Here is a 14,862-nt window from a genome sequence, read left to right on the forward strand (position 1 = left end):
AATTTCCAGCACGCGATTCAAGGACTCTCTTGAAGCTGTAGTGTCACTGTTTTTTTTGTATCATCTTTTTAACGAAACCCAATTGCCACAGCCCACATCACTAACCAGCCAGCGTCATTGTTTTAGTACCTATAAATTTTGCGCCATTTACAGCAACAGATTTTAGGCCCTTTAACGCGCATGCCACGTCTACAAATGAGGAATTTGTTCTCCACGCTATCTGCAATTAATCGATGGAATTACCATTTGTCATGGCGCTCTTTGGCCACTCCTGGCCCTTGCGCCCTAACACACCACACATCATCATGTACCTCATCCCGACCGTCACTAGTCTTTGTCATTTCGAAAAATGGATATGAAGGCAGCGTATGTGTCGCTCAGAAGGCCGCCGTCACCGCCCGCTTTTCGACGTTAAAATACGGGCTTCCTTATCTGCTTCTACCGTCCAGGCATATGAGCGGCAGAAGGAGATAACGAAGCACATGTTTTAACGTCGAAAAATATGTGCATGAGCAGATAACAAAGCACATCTTTTAAAGTAAAAAAAAAATATATGCATGAGCGGTAGAAGCAGATAACGAAGCACATATTTTAACGTCGAAAAAGTGGCGGAGAGGTCGGCCTTCTGAGCTACACATGCCAAGCCTGCTTATACATTTTACGTGATGACAAAGAGAATGACGATGAGGAAACAGCTGCGCAGATAGCTTTTATTTGCAGCATATGTGTGCAGGCTTCACACTAATAGTTCGCTGGCCGTGGTCGACGATACTAATGCGCAGCGCCGTCATAGTGGCCACGGGATGCATAGTTTTTAGTTAACAGGATTATTGATACCATATAAATAGATTGCAAGAAGACATTTCTATTACAAATCGGTAGGTGAGAATTGTTCTATTTCTATTGCTTCTTTCGAGAATGTTAACTGAAGACTGAATTTCACAGGAGAAACACAGCTGGCATACTTCGTTCCAGGAGGTGTGCAAGATGGCGCTAGTCTTGGAGTACATTATTGTCGGCGTGCTGGTGGCGACAAACCTCTCCGTCGGCCTCTACTTCTCCTTCCGCAAGGCTAACGTTGGCCCCGGAAGCAAAGTGACGGCGGCAGAAGTGTTTCTCGGAGGCAGGATGCTCAAGACGCTTCCCCTGGCTGCCTCTTCTGTGGTGTCACTCTTCTCTTCAACCGGTCTCATCGGCCTTCCGGCTCACTACTACGCGTACGGATGGCACATGACTTGGTCCTTTCTGACGCCCCTGTTCTGCATTCCTTTGGGTACCCACGTTTTTATGCCCGTGCTCTACAGGCTTCGCATCACATCCATATTTGAGGCTAGTATTATTTACATGCTACATGCGTGCTTTCAAAAATTAAAATAAAATTGCGTCCCTTGAAATCGTTCAATGCATTTTATGAGTGTCACGTTGCCTCTAAATGCGCCGTTATACTGTATTCAAAAATTTAGAGACAAATAATTACTTTGGCTATAAATTACTTTGACTACTGACCACAGTCAGTATTGACGTTACACCGAAATATGGATTTAGCCGCAGTCAAACGATAAAACAGTGTCACTTAGTCCATTCGAAATTATGCGATAAAATAGGGTTAGCTCAGGACACAGAACTCTGCGCTGATGTGAAGAAACTGTACAATTGAAGCAGAAGCTCAATTGAGCTCCGAGAACAATACCATAAAGCACAATGACGTTTCTCCAAAATTTTGTTCCAAATGGAAAGACAAGAGCAATATACAGTCTTCACAGTGACGAAACGAATGCGCTGCCATCTTCCCCTTATCCCAGCACAAAAATCGGTGGATGAAACTACTGTCATTTTGGCTCCTTAGTGCTAAAGGTCATGGGGTTAAACGGTTAAACCACATGTAACACCTGAGACGTAGTTGCTTGTTTTTTAATATTGCTTTTGTCATACTTGGTTGAAATGATTGATTAACTTGCGTTTAAATTAGGTGAAGGTAAGGGACGCCGTTTTATTGTTATATTATTTTTCTTTCTTGACTGCTTACTCGGGCTTGCAAAATGTGCTTAATTGTGGGAGCGTTTCTTTGTCACCTCATCTTATAACCTCTTCCTAACTGAACAATTTATTGTTGCTGGAGAAGCTGGCGACTGACATTTACAGCTTCCACAATAAATCACTGACGGTGCAGAATTTGTTATCATGGGTATGGTATAAAAAAGAAGACGGCCAATTAAAGAAAAAAGGAAATGGGCCACATCTTTCCGCACAATTTTAACTGATCTGCGTGTAGTTACGTCTAGTCAATTCTAGTTACGGTGTGTTCGGTTTGCATGCGTGCCGCCTTGTGTTCTTAACCGGTTTCATGTGAAAATCTTCGTTTTTGTCCTCGATATAATATAAAGTGGCCGCCAGGCGCTGACGCAGGAGTTCTGAAGCGTATTCTCATTGTTAGTGGAGCTTATAGCTTCTGTAGGAACGGAGGAAGCCTAAAAACAGTGAAGAAGAAACTAGGAATAGGCAAGAATCAGATGTATGCGTTAAGAGACAAAGCCGGCAATAGCATTACTAATATGGATGAGATAGTTCAAGTGGCTGAGGATTTCTATAGAGAGTAATACAGTACCAGTGGCACCCACGACGATAATGGAAGAGAGAATAGTCTAAAGGAATTTGAAATGCAACAAGTAACGCCGGAAGAAGTAAAGAACGACTTGGGAGGTATGCAAAGGGGGAAGGCAGCTGGGGAGGATCAGGTAACAGCAGATTTATTGAAGGATGGTGGGCACATTGTTCTAGAATAACTGGCCACCCTGTATACACAATGCCTCACGACCTCGAGCGTACCGGGATCTTGGAATAACCCTAACATAATCCTAAACCATAAGAAAGGGCATGCCAAAGACTTGAAAAATTATAGACCAATCAGCTTACTGTCCGTTGCCTACAAAGTATTTACTAAGGTAATCGCAAACAGAATCAGGAACACCTTAGACTTCTGTCAAGTAACGGACCAGGCAGGATTCCGTAAAGGCTACTCAACAATAGACCATATTCACATTATCAATCAGGTGACAGAGAAATATGCGGAATATTACCAACCCTTATATATAGCTTTCATTGATTACGAAAAGCGTTTGATTCAGTCGAAACTTCAGCAGTCATGGAGGCATTACGGAATCAGGGTGTCGACGAGCCATATGTAAAAATACTGAAAGATATCTATCGCGGCTCCACAGCCACCGTAGTCCTCCATAAAGAAAGCAACAAAATCCCAATAAAGAAAGGCGTCAGGCAGGGAGATACGATCTCTCCAATGCTATTCACAGTGTGTTTACAGGAGGTAATCAGAGACCTGGATTGGGAAGAATTGGGGATAAGAGTTAATGGAGAATACCTTAGTAACTTGCGATTCGCTGATGATATTGCCTTGCTTAGTAACTCAGGGGATCAATGCAATGCATGCTCAATGACCAGGAGAGGCAAAGCAGATGGGTGGGTCTAAATATTAATGTGCAGAACACTAAAGTAATGTTTAACAGTCTCAGAAGAGAACAGCAGTTTACGATAGGTTGCGAGTCACTGGAAGTGGTAAGGGGATACCTCTACTTAAGACAGGTAGTGACCGCGGATCCGGATCATTAGACTGAAATAATCAGAACAATAAGAATGGGCTGGGGTGCGTATGGCAGGCATTCTCAGATCATGAACAGCAGGTTTCCATTATCCCAGGAGAGAAAAGTGTATAACACCTGTGTCTTACCAATACTCACGTACGGGGCAGAAACCTGGAGGCTTACGAAAAGGGTTCTACCTAAACTGAGGACGACGCAACGAGCTATGGAAAGAAGAATGATGGGTCTAACGTTAAGGGATAAGAAAACAGCAGATTGGGTCAGGGAACAAACGCGACTTAATGACATCTTAGTTGAAATGAAGAAAAAGAAATGAGCATGGGCGGGACATGTAATGAGGAGGGAAGATAACCGATGGTCATTAAGGGTTACGGACTGGATTCCAAGGGAAGGGAAGCGTAGCAGGAGGCGGCAGTAAGTTTGGTGGGCGGATGAGATTAAGAAGTTGCAGGGACAACATGCCACAATTAGTAGATGACCGTCGTAGTTGGAGAAGTATGACAGAGGCCTTTGCCCTGCGGCGGGTGCAACGAGGCTGATGATGATGATGATGATGGTGATAGCTGCTGTAGCGGATGTCTGTGCAGATTAATTTCTTATGTTAGTGTTCGTGACTGCTTGGGTACAGTTCAATACAGAGGCTGCAGAACGGAAGATCGGTCGCACATTCAACTTCAGACTAAACCACTCCGGGTTGAGGGAGATTATCCCGGCGTGCTTCAGCGGTAATTGTGTCGCCTGAGAATCTATTACGCTTGTAGCAGAGGTCTTTTAGCAAAATTTTATCAACTCAATGTTTTGAAGAAGGAAATCAACATGGAATAGAAATCTTCTCTTGGTTACTCCTGGCGCTCGGGGAACTCAATATACGGCTTACAAATCTGCGGGGGCAGAATCCTTCTCTCTAGGGAGGGAAACAGTTTCGTTCTTTTCTCCTTGAAGTGCGTGCACATCAAGGCGAAGTGTTCCACCTCACCGGCTGCCAACTTCTATTTTATGATGGGGCTCTAATTCTTGGATTTCTGATTCATATCGGAACACCCTGCGATCTCACATTATCAGAACTGGCGTTCAGGACCTTTGACTTCACAAAATAACATGACCTATTGGAGTAAAATTTTTTCCCTATTTTTATTCTGTGCAGTACATTCGTCTGCGATTCAATGCCACCATTTCTTTGACGGCATGCGTGATCTACATTTTTCTCACGGTAAGTCAAGGGCAGAAACCAACGTTTTATATTTGTATACGCGAAGGACGCGAAAATTTTAAATATTTCTGGCAATAACGCGCACGGCATTCTGTCGCGAAAGTGCTGCTGCCACATCGTGATATTATTTAATATAATTGGGTTAGGAGACGGCAGTCTTTAAATACCAGAATGTCTTGTCATTTTACGCGGTGGTTGTGGAAAGGTAGCCGCGGTGTCGTACTCGGCGGAGGAGCTGTTCGCTTTGAGGCGACTTGTCGTCTGGTCGATGCTTCGTAATTTTTTTTGTGTGTGTCTCTCTTCTGTGTCCGCAATTTTCACGGTTTTGTCGTGCGTTTAGTGCAAAAACGCAATTTTCATCCCTCTTCTTCAGTCAGCGATTGCTGTGGGGACCTTAAAGCAGAAGGTATCTTAGCTATAGCGTTACTAGTATTCTCTCTTACAGAAAAACTGAAATAAAGTAATGTCACAAAATAATAATGCGAAAAGCAGTTGTAACTAATAAAATCACAAGGAAAAATTTAAAGCTATTTATCCATAGGAAAAAAAAGTTATTAGAGTTGTCTCTGTTTGAACATCGTAACTAATATTCTGTAACTAGAGCATCTTCGATAAAACATAGCACGTTTGGTAACCTACTCTGAACCATAATACTCGAGGAATAAAGTGATTGCTGGAAAATTGCTTTTTTTCTCTTATGGAAATAGCTGTCGGTATTACATTTTTCGCAATTTCTCATCCTTATAGAGAGAGAGAGAGAGAGAGAGAGAGAGAGAGAAGAAAGGGGAAAGGCAAGGAGGTTAACCAGAGAAAAAGATCCGGTTGGCTACCCTACACTGGGGAGAGAGGGGAGGGGGAGGTAAAGTGGTAACAAAGTAGAGATAAGGAAAGGAAGGAGCGTAGACACACAATCACAATCGGTCACTGGCACCGAATACTGTCATCGCACAGCACAGTGACACTTGCCGCACTATCAACATCTGTTCAGGCTACAGCCGCCTGTCCAATTCTGTCGCCCTCAAAAACCGCAACAGTGCCCTCGTCGCCCTCTGCTGCGATGGCTTGTGATGGCGGTATTTTAAAATAAGTTCCTCTGTGAGAGGTCTTTGGTCAAAGCGCGCTATCGCGGTTGCGAGGGATTGTCTCTGCAAATTATATCGAGGACAGTCACAAAGAAGGTGTTGAAAAGTCTCCTCGTTACCACAGTCCTCACACGTGGCGTCGTCGGCCCATCCAATTCGGTAAGCGAAAGACTTGGTGAATGCCACCCCTAGCCATAGTCGACAAAGCAGGGTAGCTTCGCGACGGCAGAGTCCAGCTAGAATACAAAGGCGTAGAGGGTAGTCAAGATTCTGGAGTCGGTAGTCGTGAAAACTTCCAGCGTTCCACAAGGAGAACGTGATGTCACGGCTGATAATTAGAAGTTTTCGAGCGGCATCTGTCCTTGATAACGGTATCGGCTCCTCTTTGTCCCCTTGAAGAGCCGACCGAGCAGCGTTGTCAGCGTGTTCGTTCCCTATGACTCCGCAGTGACTTGGAAGCCACTGAAATGTCACGTGGTGTCCTTTCTCAGTTAAGGTATGAATGAGTTCTCTAATCTCAAATACCAGTTGTTCGTTTGGTCCGCGCCGCAGGGCCGATAGCAAAGATTGCAGTGCAGCCTTCGAGTCACTGAATATTGACCATCTTCGAGGTTGCTCTTGGCCGACGAGACGAAGTGCAGTGCGAAGGGCTGCAAGTTCCGCGGCCATCGGTGTCGTTGGGTGACATGTCTTGAAACTGATGGTGGTGGCTTTCGCTGGGAAGACCACGGCTCCAGAGGAACACTGGAGAGTTGCCGATCCATCAGTATAAATATGTACGTGTTCGGCGTACCTCTCGTGTAAAAGGAGCAGAGTTAGTTGTTTAAGAGCAGGTGATGACAGCTCAGATTTTTTCCTGATTCCTGGTACGGTGAGGTGCACTGCGGGTCAAGCCAAACACCATGGAGGAATCGATGGCTTAGTTGCGGGGGTGAAGCCTGACGGGAGGCAGGTGTAATACTCCGAAAGCGTAGTACAAAATGCTGCCTGCGGCCTTTCTGACGGTAGTGTTGCCAGATGGTGGGAACAGGCACGGGCAACGTGCCTAATGTGCACTCTCAACACTTCTACCGCAATGTGTGTTTGTATATGTTGGTCCCGAGCAAGCGCAATAGTCGCTGCTATCGATGTGCATTTTGGCAAACCAAGACAAACCCTGAGAGCCCGAGCTTGAATAGCCTGTAGAGCACGAAGATTTGTCTGGCAGGTGTTGGTCAGTACGGGCAAACTGTATCTCAAGAAGCCCAGAAAAAGAGCCCTGTACAATTCCAACATTTCATGCACTGACATTCCCCAAGTCTTTCCTCCCAGAAACTTGAAAAGTTGGGCGATTGCTGTCAGACGCTTTTTCAAGTAGGTCACGTGCGGGCTCCATGAGAGATCTCTATCAATGATTATGCCAAGAAATTTGTGAGTCTTCTCATAAGAAATTATCTGGCCATTTATTGGTATGGCGTAGGGTGTCATTTGTTTGCGAGTGAACGCCATCAGTGCACATTTGTCTGACGAGATTTCAAGACCTTGGTTGCGGAGGTATATAGCTATTAGAGTAGCAGCTTTTTGAAGTCTTGCATGTATCTGAGGACGTGTCACACCTGAGGTCCATATACATATGTCGTCGGCGTACATTGATATCTTGATCGCTGCTGGCAGATGATCAACGAGACCAATGAGTGTGAGGTTGAATAGGGTAGGGCTTAGTACACCGCCTTGAGGAACACCTCGGTACGTGTAGTGTAGTGCGGTTTTACCATCACCGGTACAGACAAAGAACGATCTCATAAAAAGGTAATGAGAGATCCATTGGAAAACTCGGCCACCTAGACCAACCATCTCAAGAGCATCGAGGATAGCCTTGTGAGATACGTTATCGTATGCCCCCTTGACATCCAAGAACAAAGCTGCACATAATCTTTTGCGTGACTTTTGAAGCTGGACGTACGTAGCGAGATCAACAACAATGTCTACTGAAGAGCGATCTCGACTTTAACCAGCCATGCAATTCGGTAACATGTTGTAGTGCTCCAGGTACCACTCCAAGCGGGCAAGGATCATCTTTTCCATTATCTTTCCCACACAGCTGGCCAGCGCTATTGGGCGGTATGAGGTGGGTTCAAGTGGGGACTTGCCTTGCTTCAGGAGAGGGACCAAGCGACTTATCTTCCATTCTTCGGGAACCATGCCATCCTGCCAAGATAAGTTGTAGAGATGTAACAGTTCTCTCCGTGCGCCATCACTCAGGTTGTTCAAGGCGCGGTAGGATATTCCATCTGGTCCCGCGGATCAAGAACGCCTGTATAGAGCAAGAGCCGCATCTAGTTCCTCCATTATGAAAGGAAGATCCAGGTGGCCGTCACGTGAAACAGGGATGCGACTGGGGGCTCGAAAGCCTGGACCGGTTGCTTGGCCAGCGATCCTTGCACAAAAGTCTTCTGCAACATCAGCCTCTAGCCGCCCCTGGAAGAGCGCCAGCGCTTTGAATGGGAAGCGTTGTTCAGGGAAGGAACGTAGACCACGTATGGTTCTCCAGATGTGGGAAAGCGGTTTTCGGGGGTCTAGTGACTGGCAAAATCTTGCCCAAAGTCGAGATGCCAATCTATCCATGCGACGTTGAAGTTTCTTTTGTAGTCGTCTGGCTGTCCTAAGGTCTGCGATGGATTTTGTACGCCGGTAACGCCGCTCCGCACGACGACGGAGTGCACGAAGTCGCTCCAACTCTATATCCAATTCCGTGTGCTTCGACGAAACCGTGACCGTGCGCGCGGCGTGTAGCATTGCAGACTTGATTGCTTCCTCTAATCCAGAGGACAAGCCCTCTCGACAAGCATCCTCCATGGTGGAAGTAAAAGTGGTCCAGTCAATTAATCGAATGGTGTTCCGTGGGGTGGGGCTGGACATTCCTTTGATGACAAGGTATGTGGGAACATGATAACTCCCGTGTGCCTCGATATCCGAAAACCATTTAACATATCTTGTGAAACTGCTGGAGACGAAAGCTAGGTCAAGACAGCTGCCATAATTCACGCCTCGTATAAACGTTGGGCTGCCGTCATTCAGGAGTAAAAGGCCGTGGTTACAGGCGAAGTTTGCAAGTCTTTGCCCTCGTGCATTTGTTCTTGCGCTTCCCCATGCTATATGGTGCGCATTAAAATCTCCGATGATGACATATGGGGCAGGGCACACAGACAAGATGTTCGCTAATCGTTAGGGATCAAAAATACTTGAAGGCGAGATATAAACGCCAACAAGTGTAAACATGAGTTTGCCCTTTTTAATTGTTAGGCAAACGTATTGATTTTTATCATGAGGCGGAATCGGCTGGCGAACATATGTCAGTTCTTGACGAAGAAAAACGATGACTTTGCTGCATGCATTAGTTGTTGCGGATATAACAGCTTCGTATCCCGATAATCTGACTGGTTTTGACACATTAGGCTCACATATGACAATGACTGGGAACAAATTAGTATATATATACTGACGAAAATCCGAAAGGCGTGATTTTAGTCCTCTTGCGTTCCATTGAATGATTGACGCTGCCTTGACTTCCTCTCGAAACGATGGGCGATGGCTGGCCATGTCTCTATTCGAGGCACTCAAGCACTGGGTTTAAGGCGTCCAGTACTTTCAGTGCATTTTGAGTAGACGTAGTTCCAAGGTTCGACAGAATCACTCGAATGGCATCTATGAGGGGACGCAGCATTGAAAGGACTTGACGATCTGCTTTGGGCGTGGCATCGGCGGCAAGAGCAGGCTCCCGAGCGGGCTTGACAATCTGTAGTTCTGTGGGAGATTGCTGGCTCGGAAGCGCAGGCCATTCTTCTTGAGACAAATTCCTGTCAGGCGACTTCCTTGTGCTGTTCAGCCCCTTTTTGGCCTGATTGGAGAAAGTGGGTGCTACAATGGAAGCGGCCCTCTCCTTTCGCGGCTCAGCCTTTTTTGAGGCGGTTCGGTGACGCCGACGCCGACGCCGGATCGTTGCAGCAGCCGCCTTGTGTGTCGAATTGTCCCGAACCATTTGCTTGAGAACAGCGACCTCTTTCTTGATGCGAGGGCAGTCCCTAGACGAGGCAGCATGGGAACCATTACAGTTGCCGCACTTAGGACAGTAGCCCGGCACGTCTCCTCCGCGTGAGGTTCAGCACAACGGGGACATAGTATCGAGTTTGGGCAGACACCCTTGACATGTCCAAGCCTGAAGCACTGATGACATTGAAGAGGCTTTTGTATGAAGGGCCGAACAGGGTGTCGGAAGTGACCGACTTTGACGTGTGTTGGTAAGCAATCTCCTTTGAAGATCAGTTTGACGCAGCGCGATGTTCCAAGGCGGCTCACACGCGTGATGACAACACCCTCACTTGCTGGTTTGACGAGGATAGGCAAGTCCGCGTTGGGAATGGCGACATCGATGTCATAAATGACACCTGCTGTGGATGCGTCATCCATCGGGATATATGAACGCACTTTGATGCGCCCTAGCACCGAGATTTGCTTCAGTTTTTCGAGCGCACTCCCGTTGGTAACATCGATTGCGAGGACATTTTTGCGTGCATTTATCCGAATATCCTTAATTTCATTCGGCACGACCCCTTCCAAGAAAACAGATAGTTCTTGCCTGTTTAGCAGTCGGAGGTTGTTTGAGGGCTCTTCGGGTACGAACACGATGGCGTGAGGCCAGCGTTCAGGCCTTGACTTCAACGTCGCCGTGCTCGCTTGCGTTGATGGGTTCGCGTTGACAGTCCTCCTTTTGGCCCTCTTTCTGCGGACAGTGATGAAGCTATCATCCGATGAGTCTTCATCCGACATCGAGTGTAGCTCAGTGTCCTCGGTGTCACTGAGCACGCTTCCTCTCTTCCTCGTGAGGGACGGCCTTGATGACCGCTGGCCAGGAGGGCCTCTGGAAGGCTCCGCGTCCATGGCCACAAAACCGGGAGCCGAGGCACCAGGAAATTCCGAAGAATTCGTCGAAAACCAGAGAACACAGATAGAAGCGTTCTAAGAAGAAGGCACTTCGTCGTCGTCCTCTCATCCTTATAGAATTTCACAGTGGAGTACATGGACTCTGTTCGTACAGAAGCTGGGTAGAGATCAAGTTGTTCAAGTCCATAATATGAACTATGGACGGCGTACGGTTATATGTACGATAAGACGAAGCGGGAGGACGAGGTTAATTCACCACGCTTCAGCGGAAAATAGGCGTAAATACTCGACTAGGCTGTACGCACTCCCGCAGTGGCATTGCTCTAAGAGTTCCGGATGGCTGTTGCCTTCAAGCCACTGGTACCAACGTTCCAGATTGAAGGTTGAGTTGGCGTGGCCAGGTGATCGAAGGGCGGGAAGTGTGAGGTGGCAGTAATGTTTCTGAAATCAGACGAAAGTGAAATAAAGCTGACTGCATTGTAGGCGCAGGGGCACTAAGGTTAGGTTAAAGCAAATAAATTTGGTAGAAAATGGAGTAATCTCACGAAGCAGAAATATGCAAGATTAAGAAAAAAGTACCCAGATAAGGCAGAAAATGCAGAAACCATCATTTATACGATCGAAGACGTTACCAGTGCGTCTTTTTAATGCGATTCGCATTGATAGCCTACTTCAGGTATTTTCAGATGCTGTCCGTCCGTCCGTCCGTCCGTCCGTCCGTCCGTCCGTCCGTCCGTCCGTCCGTCTGTCTGTCTGTCTGTCTGTCTGTCTGTCTGTCTGTCTGTCTGTCTGTCTGTCTGTCTGTCTGTCTGTCTGTCTGTCTATCTATCTATCTATCTATCTATCTATCTATCTATCTATCTATCTATCTATCTATCTATCTATCTATCTATCTATCTATCTATCTATCTATCTATCTATCCGTCCGTCTATCCGTCCGTCTATCGATCTATCCGTCCGTCCTTCTATCGATCACCTATCCGTCCGTCCGTCCGTCCGCCTATCGATCTATCTACCCGTGCACCCGTCCATTTATTGATATATCTATCCGTCAGTACGTCCGTCTATTACTCTATCTATCCTCCCACCCGCCCATCTATGAACATATATATCCGTCTGTCTGCCTGTCTGTCAATCTAGCTCTCCGTCCGTCCGTTGGTCTCTTCATCTGTCTGTCTGTCTGTCTGTCTGTCTGTCTGTCTGTCTGTCTGTCTGTCTGTCTGTCTGTCTGTCTGTCTGTCTGTCTGTCCGGTGAGACATAAACATTGTATGAAGCTGGACGCTGCATAGGATGAAAATAAACACAATTGTACGCACCGCCGTTAGTTGTATGGGACTTAATATACCCCGCTTGAATAAAGCTTCGCTTCGCAGAAATTCCATCATGTGGGTCGCGTCTGCATATTCTTCTAATGCGTTAACATTCGTAGGTAGTTGACGCAATTTCTATGGGCTAGGTATGTATCCATGTTTCTCTCTAACCACTTTCCCGCATGAGGTTTGAAAGCAACCGTTGTACCAACTTCGGTCAATGAGTCTGAGGCAATGTGTATACGGTATATGTGCCGCTCTCCAACGAACATCTTTCATGCCGACATTGACCACTCTATATGCGGCACAGGGTAGGTACCACTGTTCAATGAAACCGTCAGTAGCAGTTTTTGTCGACATGAAAGGTGCTTACTACAACGTTTCCCATCAAGACGTCCTAGACGCACTTTTGACAATTCACTTTACAAACTTTACAAAAACAATCTATTACAATACTTACCCGTAGTCCCTATCGCAGTGACGCGAAAGAACTCTTACGTGCCAACATACTAACAATGGATGACACTTTCAAATACAAGCTAGGTGTATAATTATTCAAGCAAATCAACAATGAGCTTCCTCTGCTCATCATCCCTCAATCGAACCTAGTGAATACTAACTTGACAAGGTTTGCACACAATAACTTTATTTTACCTTCGGTTCACACCAACTATGGAAAACAAATGGCATACTTCACCGGAAACCGTCTCTGGAATACCAAACCACCGGCAATCAAAATATCTCAATCAATTGGCAAATTCAAGAAAGAACTAAAACTTTCCTCACACCCATGCCATATTCTGCATAATTGTGGTTACTTCCATTTACTTCGTTTTGTTGCCCCACTCCCTATCATACCTACCTGTTCACAACTTTCTGTTGATGAAACGTCTCATCAGGGGTTGTTTCACATTGCTGAAAATAGATGTGACTTCCTTGTTTTCCTCTTTTCGTTTATTTTTAGTATTTTTCACTCTGTAACCATCCGGCAACTGCTTAGGAGTGTTAAATTGCCTTTGTTTTTTTACCCTAATTGCGTCTTTTGGTTCCTTTGGTTTCTGTTCCTTGTTAATTTTTTGCCTGAGATGTATATTATCGTTTGATTTTGGTACTGCTGCTTTTTCCCTTTTCTTTCTTTTTTTTGCTTTTACTACAATGTATTTGATTGTTTGTATTTGCTACTGCTGTTTGCTGCTTTAATTAATTTTTCTGCACTCACTATCATAGGAGGTGCCGATTCAGTCTCTGACAATGGGACCTCCTTCTGTATACACAAATCCTCTAATTTATTTAATGCCTAAATTAAACAACTTCTTACTCTGACTGTCTAGGAAGGCGAGTATTTCGATGGACCCGAAACTACTTGACGCGAAGATCCTTGTTTGTACCTACGGAAGATAGTCCGACTACCGTCCGCTACACAGGCCATGGCGTTCCACGACGCTGTGTTCTAAGCCCTATTATTTTCAACCTCGCGTTTCTCGGTCTGGCGAAATCCCAACCTGAAGCAGTGAATGTCGCAAATTACGCCGACGACATTGGCATCTTGGTACCAGCACTGACTCGCCTGCAGGTTCGTGCAATATTGCAGAAGGCAGCAACATAGGCACCTGGCTATCTTTGCACACAAGGCCTAACCATCTGGACTGAATAATGTGTGAGAGTTGCTTTTATGGAAAAAGCGATGTCCGGTTATCCAGTGTGCATCAATGGCCAGCCTATTTCCTATGAGAGAAATCGTCGGTATTTGGTGTGATTGTTGACTGGGACCTCACCTGGAGCCCTCAGGTTGCCCACTTAACGAAGACGCACATATATATTGCGCACGTCTTGAAATCCATCGCCGGCAAAAGATGGGGAGCATCAGTGACCTCCACGCTACAGGTATACCAAGCACGTTTTCATCGAATTCCTATGCTATAGCCCTCCCTTGCTTTCTAAAACTTACAAGTCAAATCTTCCAGCACTTCAGAGTGTGCATGCATAGCACTACGCGTTTGCCTCAGCCTTCCACGGAGCGCCTCAACAGCAGGAATGGTTATAATGGCTCGAGACAATCCAATCACTACTTACAATATCACCGACGTGCTTAGGGCGCGTAATCGCCACATTTCCCGGGTGCAGTCAAGTTATCCTGCTTGCCTGCCAGAACGACGACCACAGACCTCATTCCCCAACGTAGTCAGCCTTCATCGTGCCTCCCTACCGTCTAGCTTTACACCCTCAGCACGTTCACCGTCCACTTCGTGGTGTTTAAAACAACCTAATGTGCGCTTTTCCATTCCAGGAATAAGAAAGAATACTGACCTGCCTACCTTGGCCTTGAAGCAAGCGACTCTGGATATTTGCACAATTTCTGCTTGAACCGTGTCCACACATTTACGAATGATAGCTCTTGCACTAAGACTAGCTCCACTCAATACACCATCCCGATCAATAAGCATCAGATGCAAGATGCCTTAGGTCACAACAACGACCGCTTCGGAGCTTGTTGTCATCCGAGGCGCCTTTGATTGTAATAACAACCAACCGGCTAATCAGTGCGCGATGTTCTGCGACTCAAAGGCGGCCCTACAATGTCTTTTGTAAGCTCTTCATCGCGGGTCCTGTGAACAACTCGGGTTGGAAATACGAGTTGCGCACCATTATATGATCGCGAAAGAACATGAGGTTGGGTTTCAGTGGCTGCCGGGTCATTGCGGTATTTTCGGCAATGACCTCGCCG

The 14,862-nt window shown here is 46.2% G+C and overlaps 1 protein-coding gene across 1 annotated transcript; it reads left to right on the plus strand.

Annotated features, from left to right (window-relative positions):
- Positions 1–987: 987 nt before the first annotated feature.
- Positions 988–14,430, plus strand: LOC142586166 (sodium-coupled monocarboxylate transporter 1-like). Its single transcript, XM_075697420.1, has 3 exons — positions 988–1,329; positions 4,759–4,824; positions 14,425–14,430. The coding sequence occupies exons 1-3, from the start codon at positions 988–990 to the stop codon at positions 14,428–14,430; spliced, it is 414 nt and encodes a 137-aa protein (XP_075553535.1).
- The last annotated feature ends 432 nt before the right edge of the window (positions 14,431–14,862 follow it).

This window comes from Dermacentor variabilis, chromosome 6 (genome assembly GCF_050947875.1).
Source record: "Dermacentor variabilis isolate Ectoservices chromosome 6, ASM5094787v1, whole genome shotgun sequence".
In the NCBI taxonomy this organism is placed as follows: Eukaryota; Metazoa; Arthropoda; class Arachnida; order Ixodida; family Ixodidae; genus Dermacentor; species Dermacentor variabilis.

Excerpts from the sequence above, each read along its gene's own strand:
- LOC142586166 (XM_075697420.1), top strand. The coding sequence starts at position 988 with ATGGCGCTAGTCTTGGAGTACATTATTGTCGGCGTGCTGGTGGCGACA. Across the intron at positions 1,330-4,758 it reads GCATCACATCCATATTTGAG|TACATTCGTCTGCGATTCAA; the intron begins GCTAGTATTATT and ends TATTCTGTGCAG.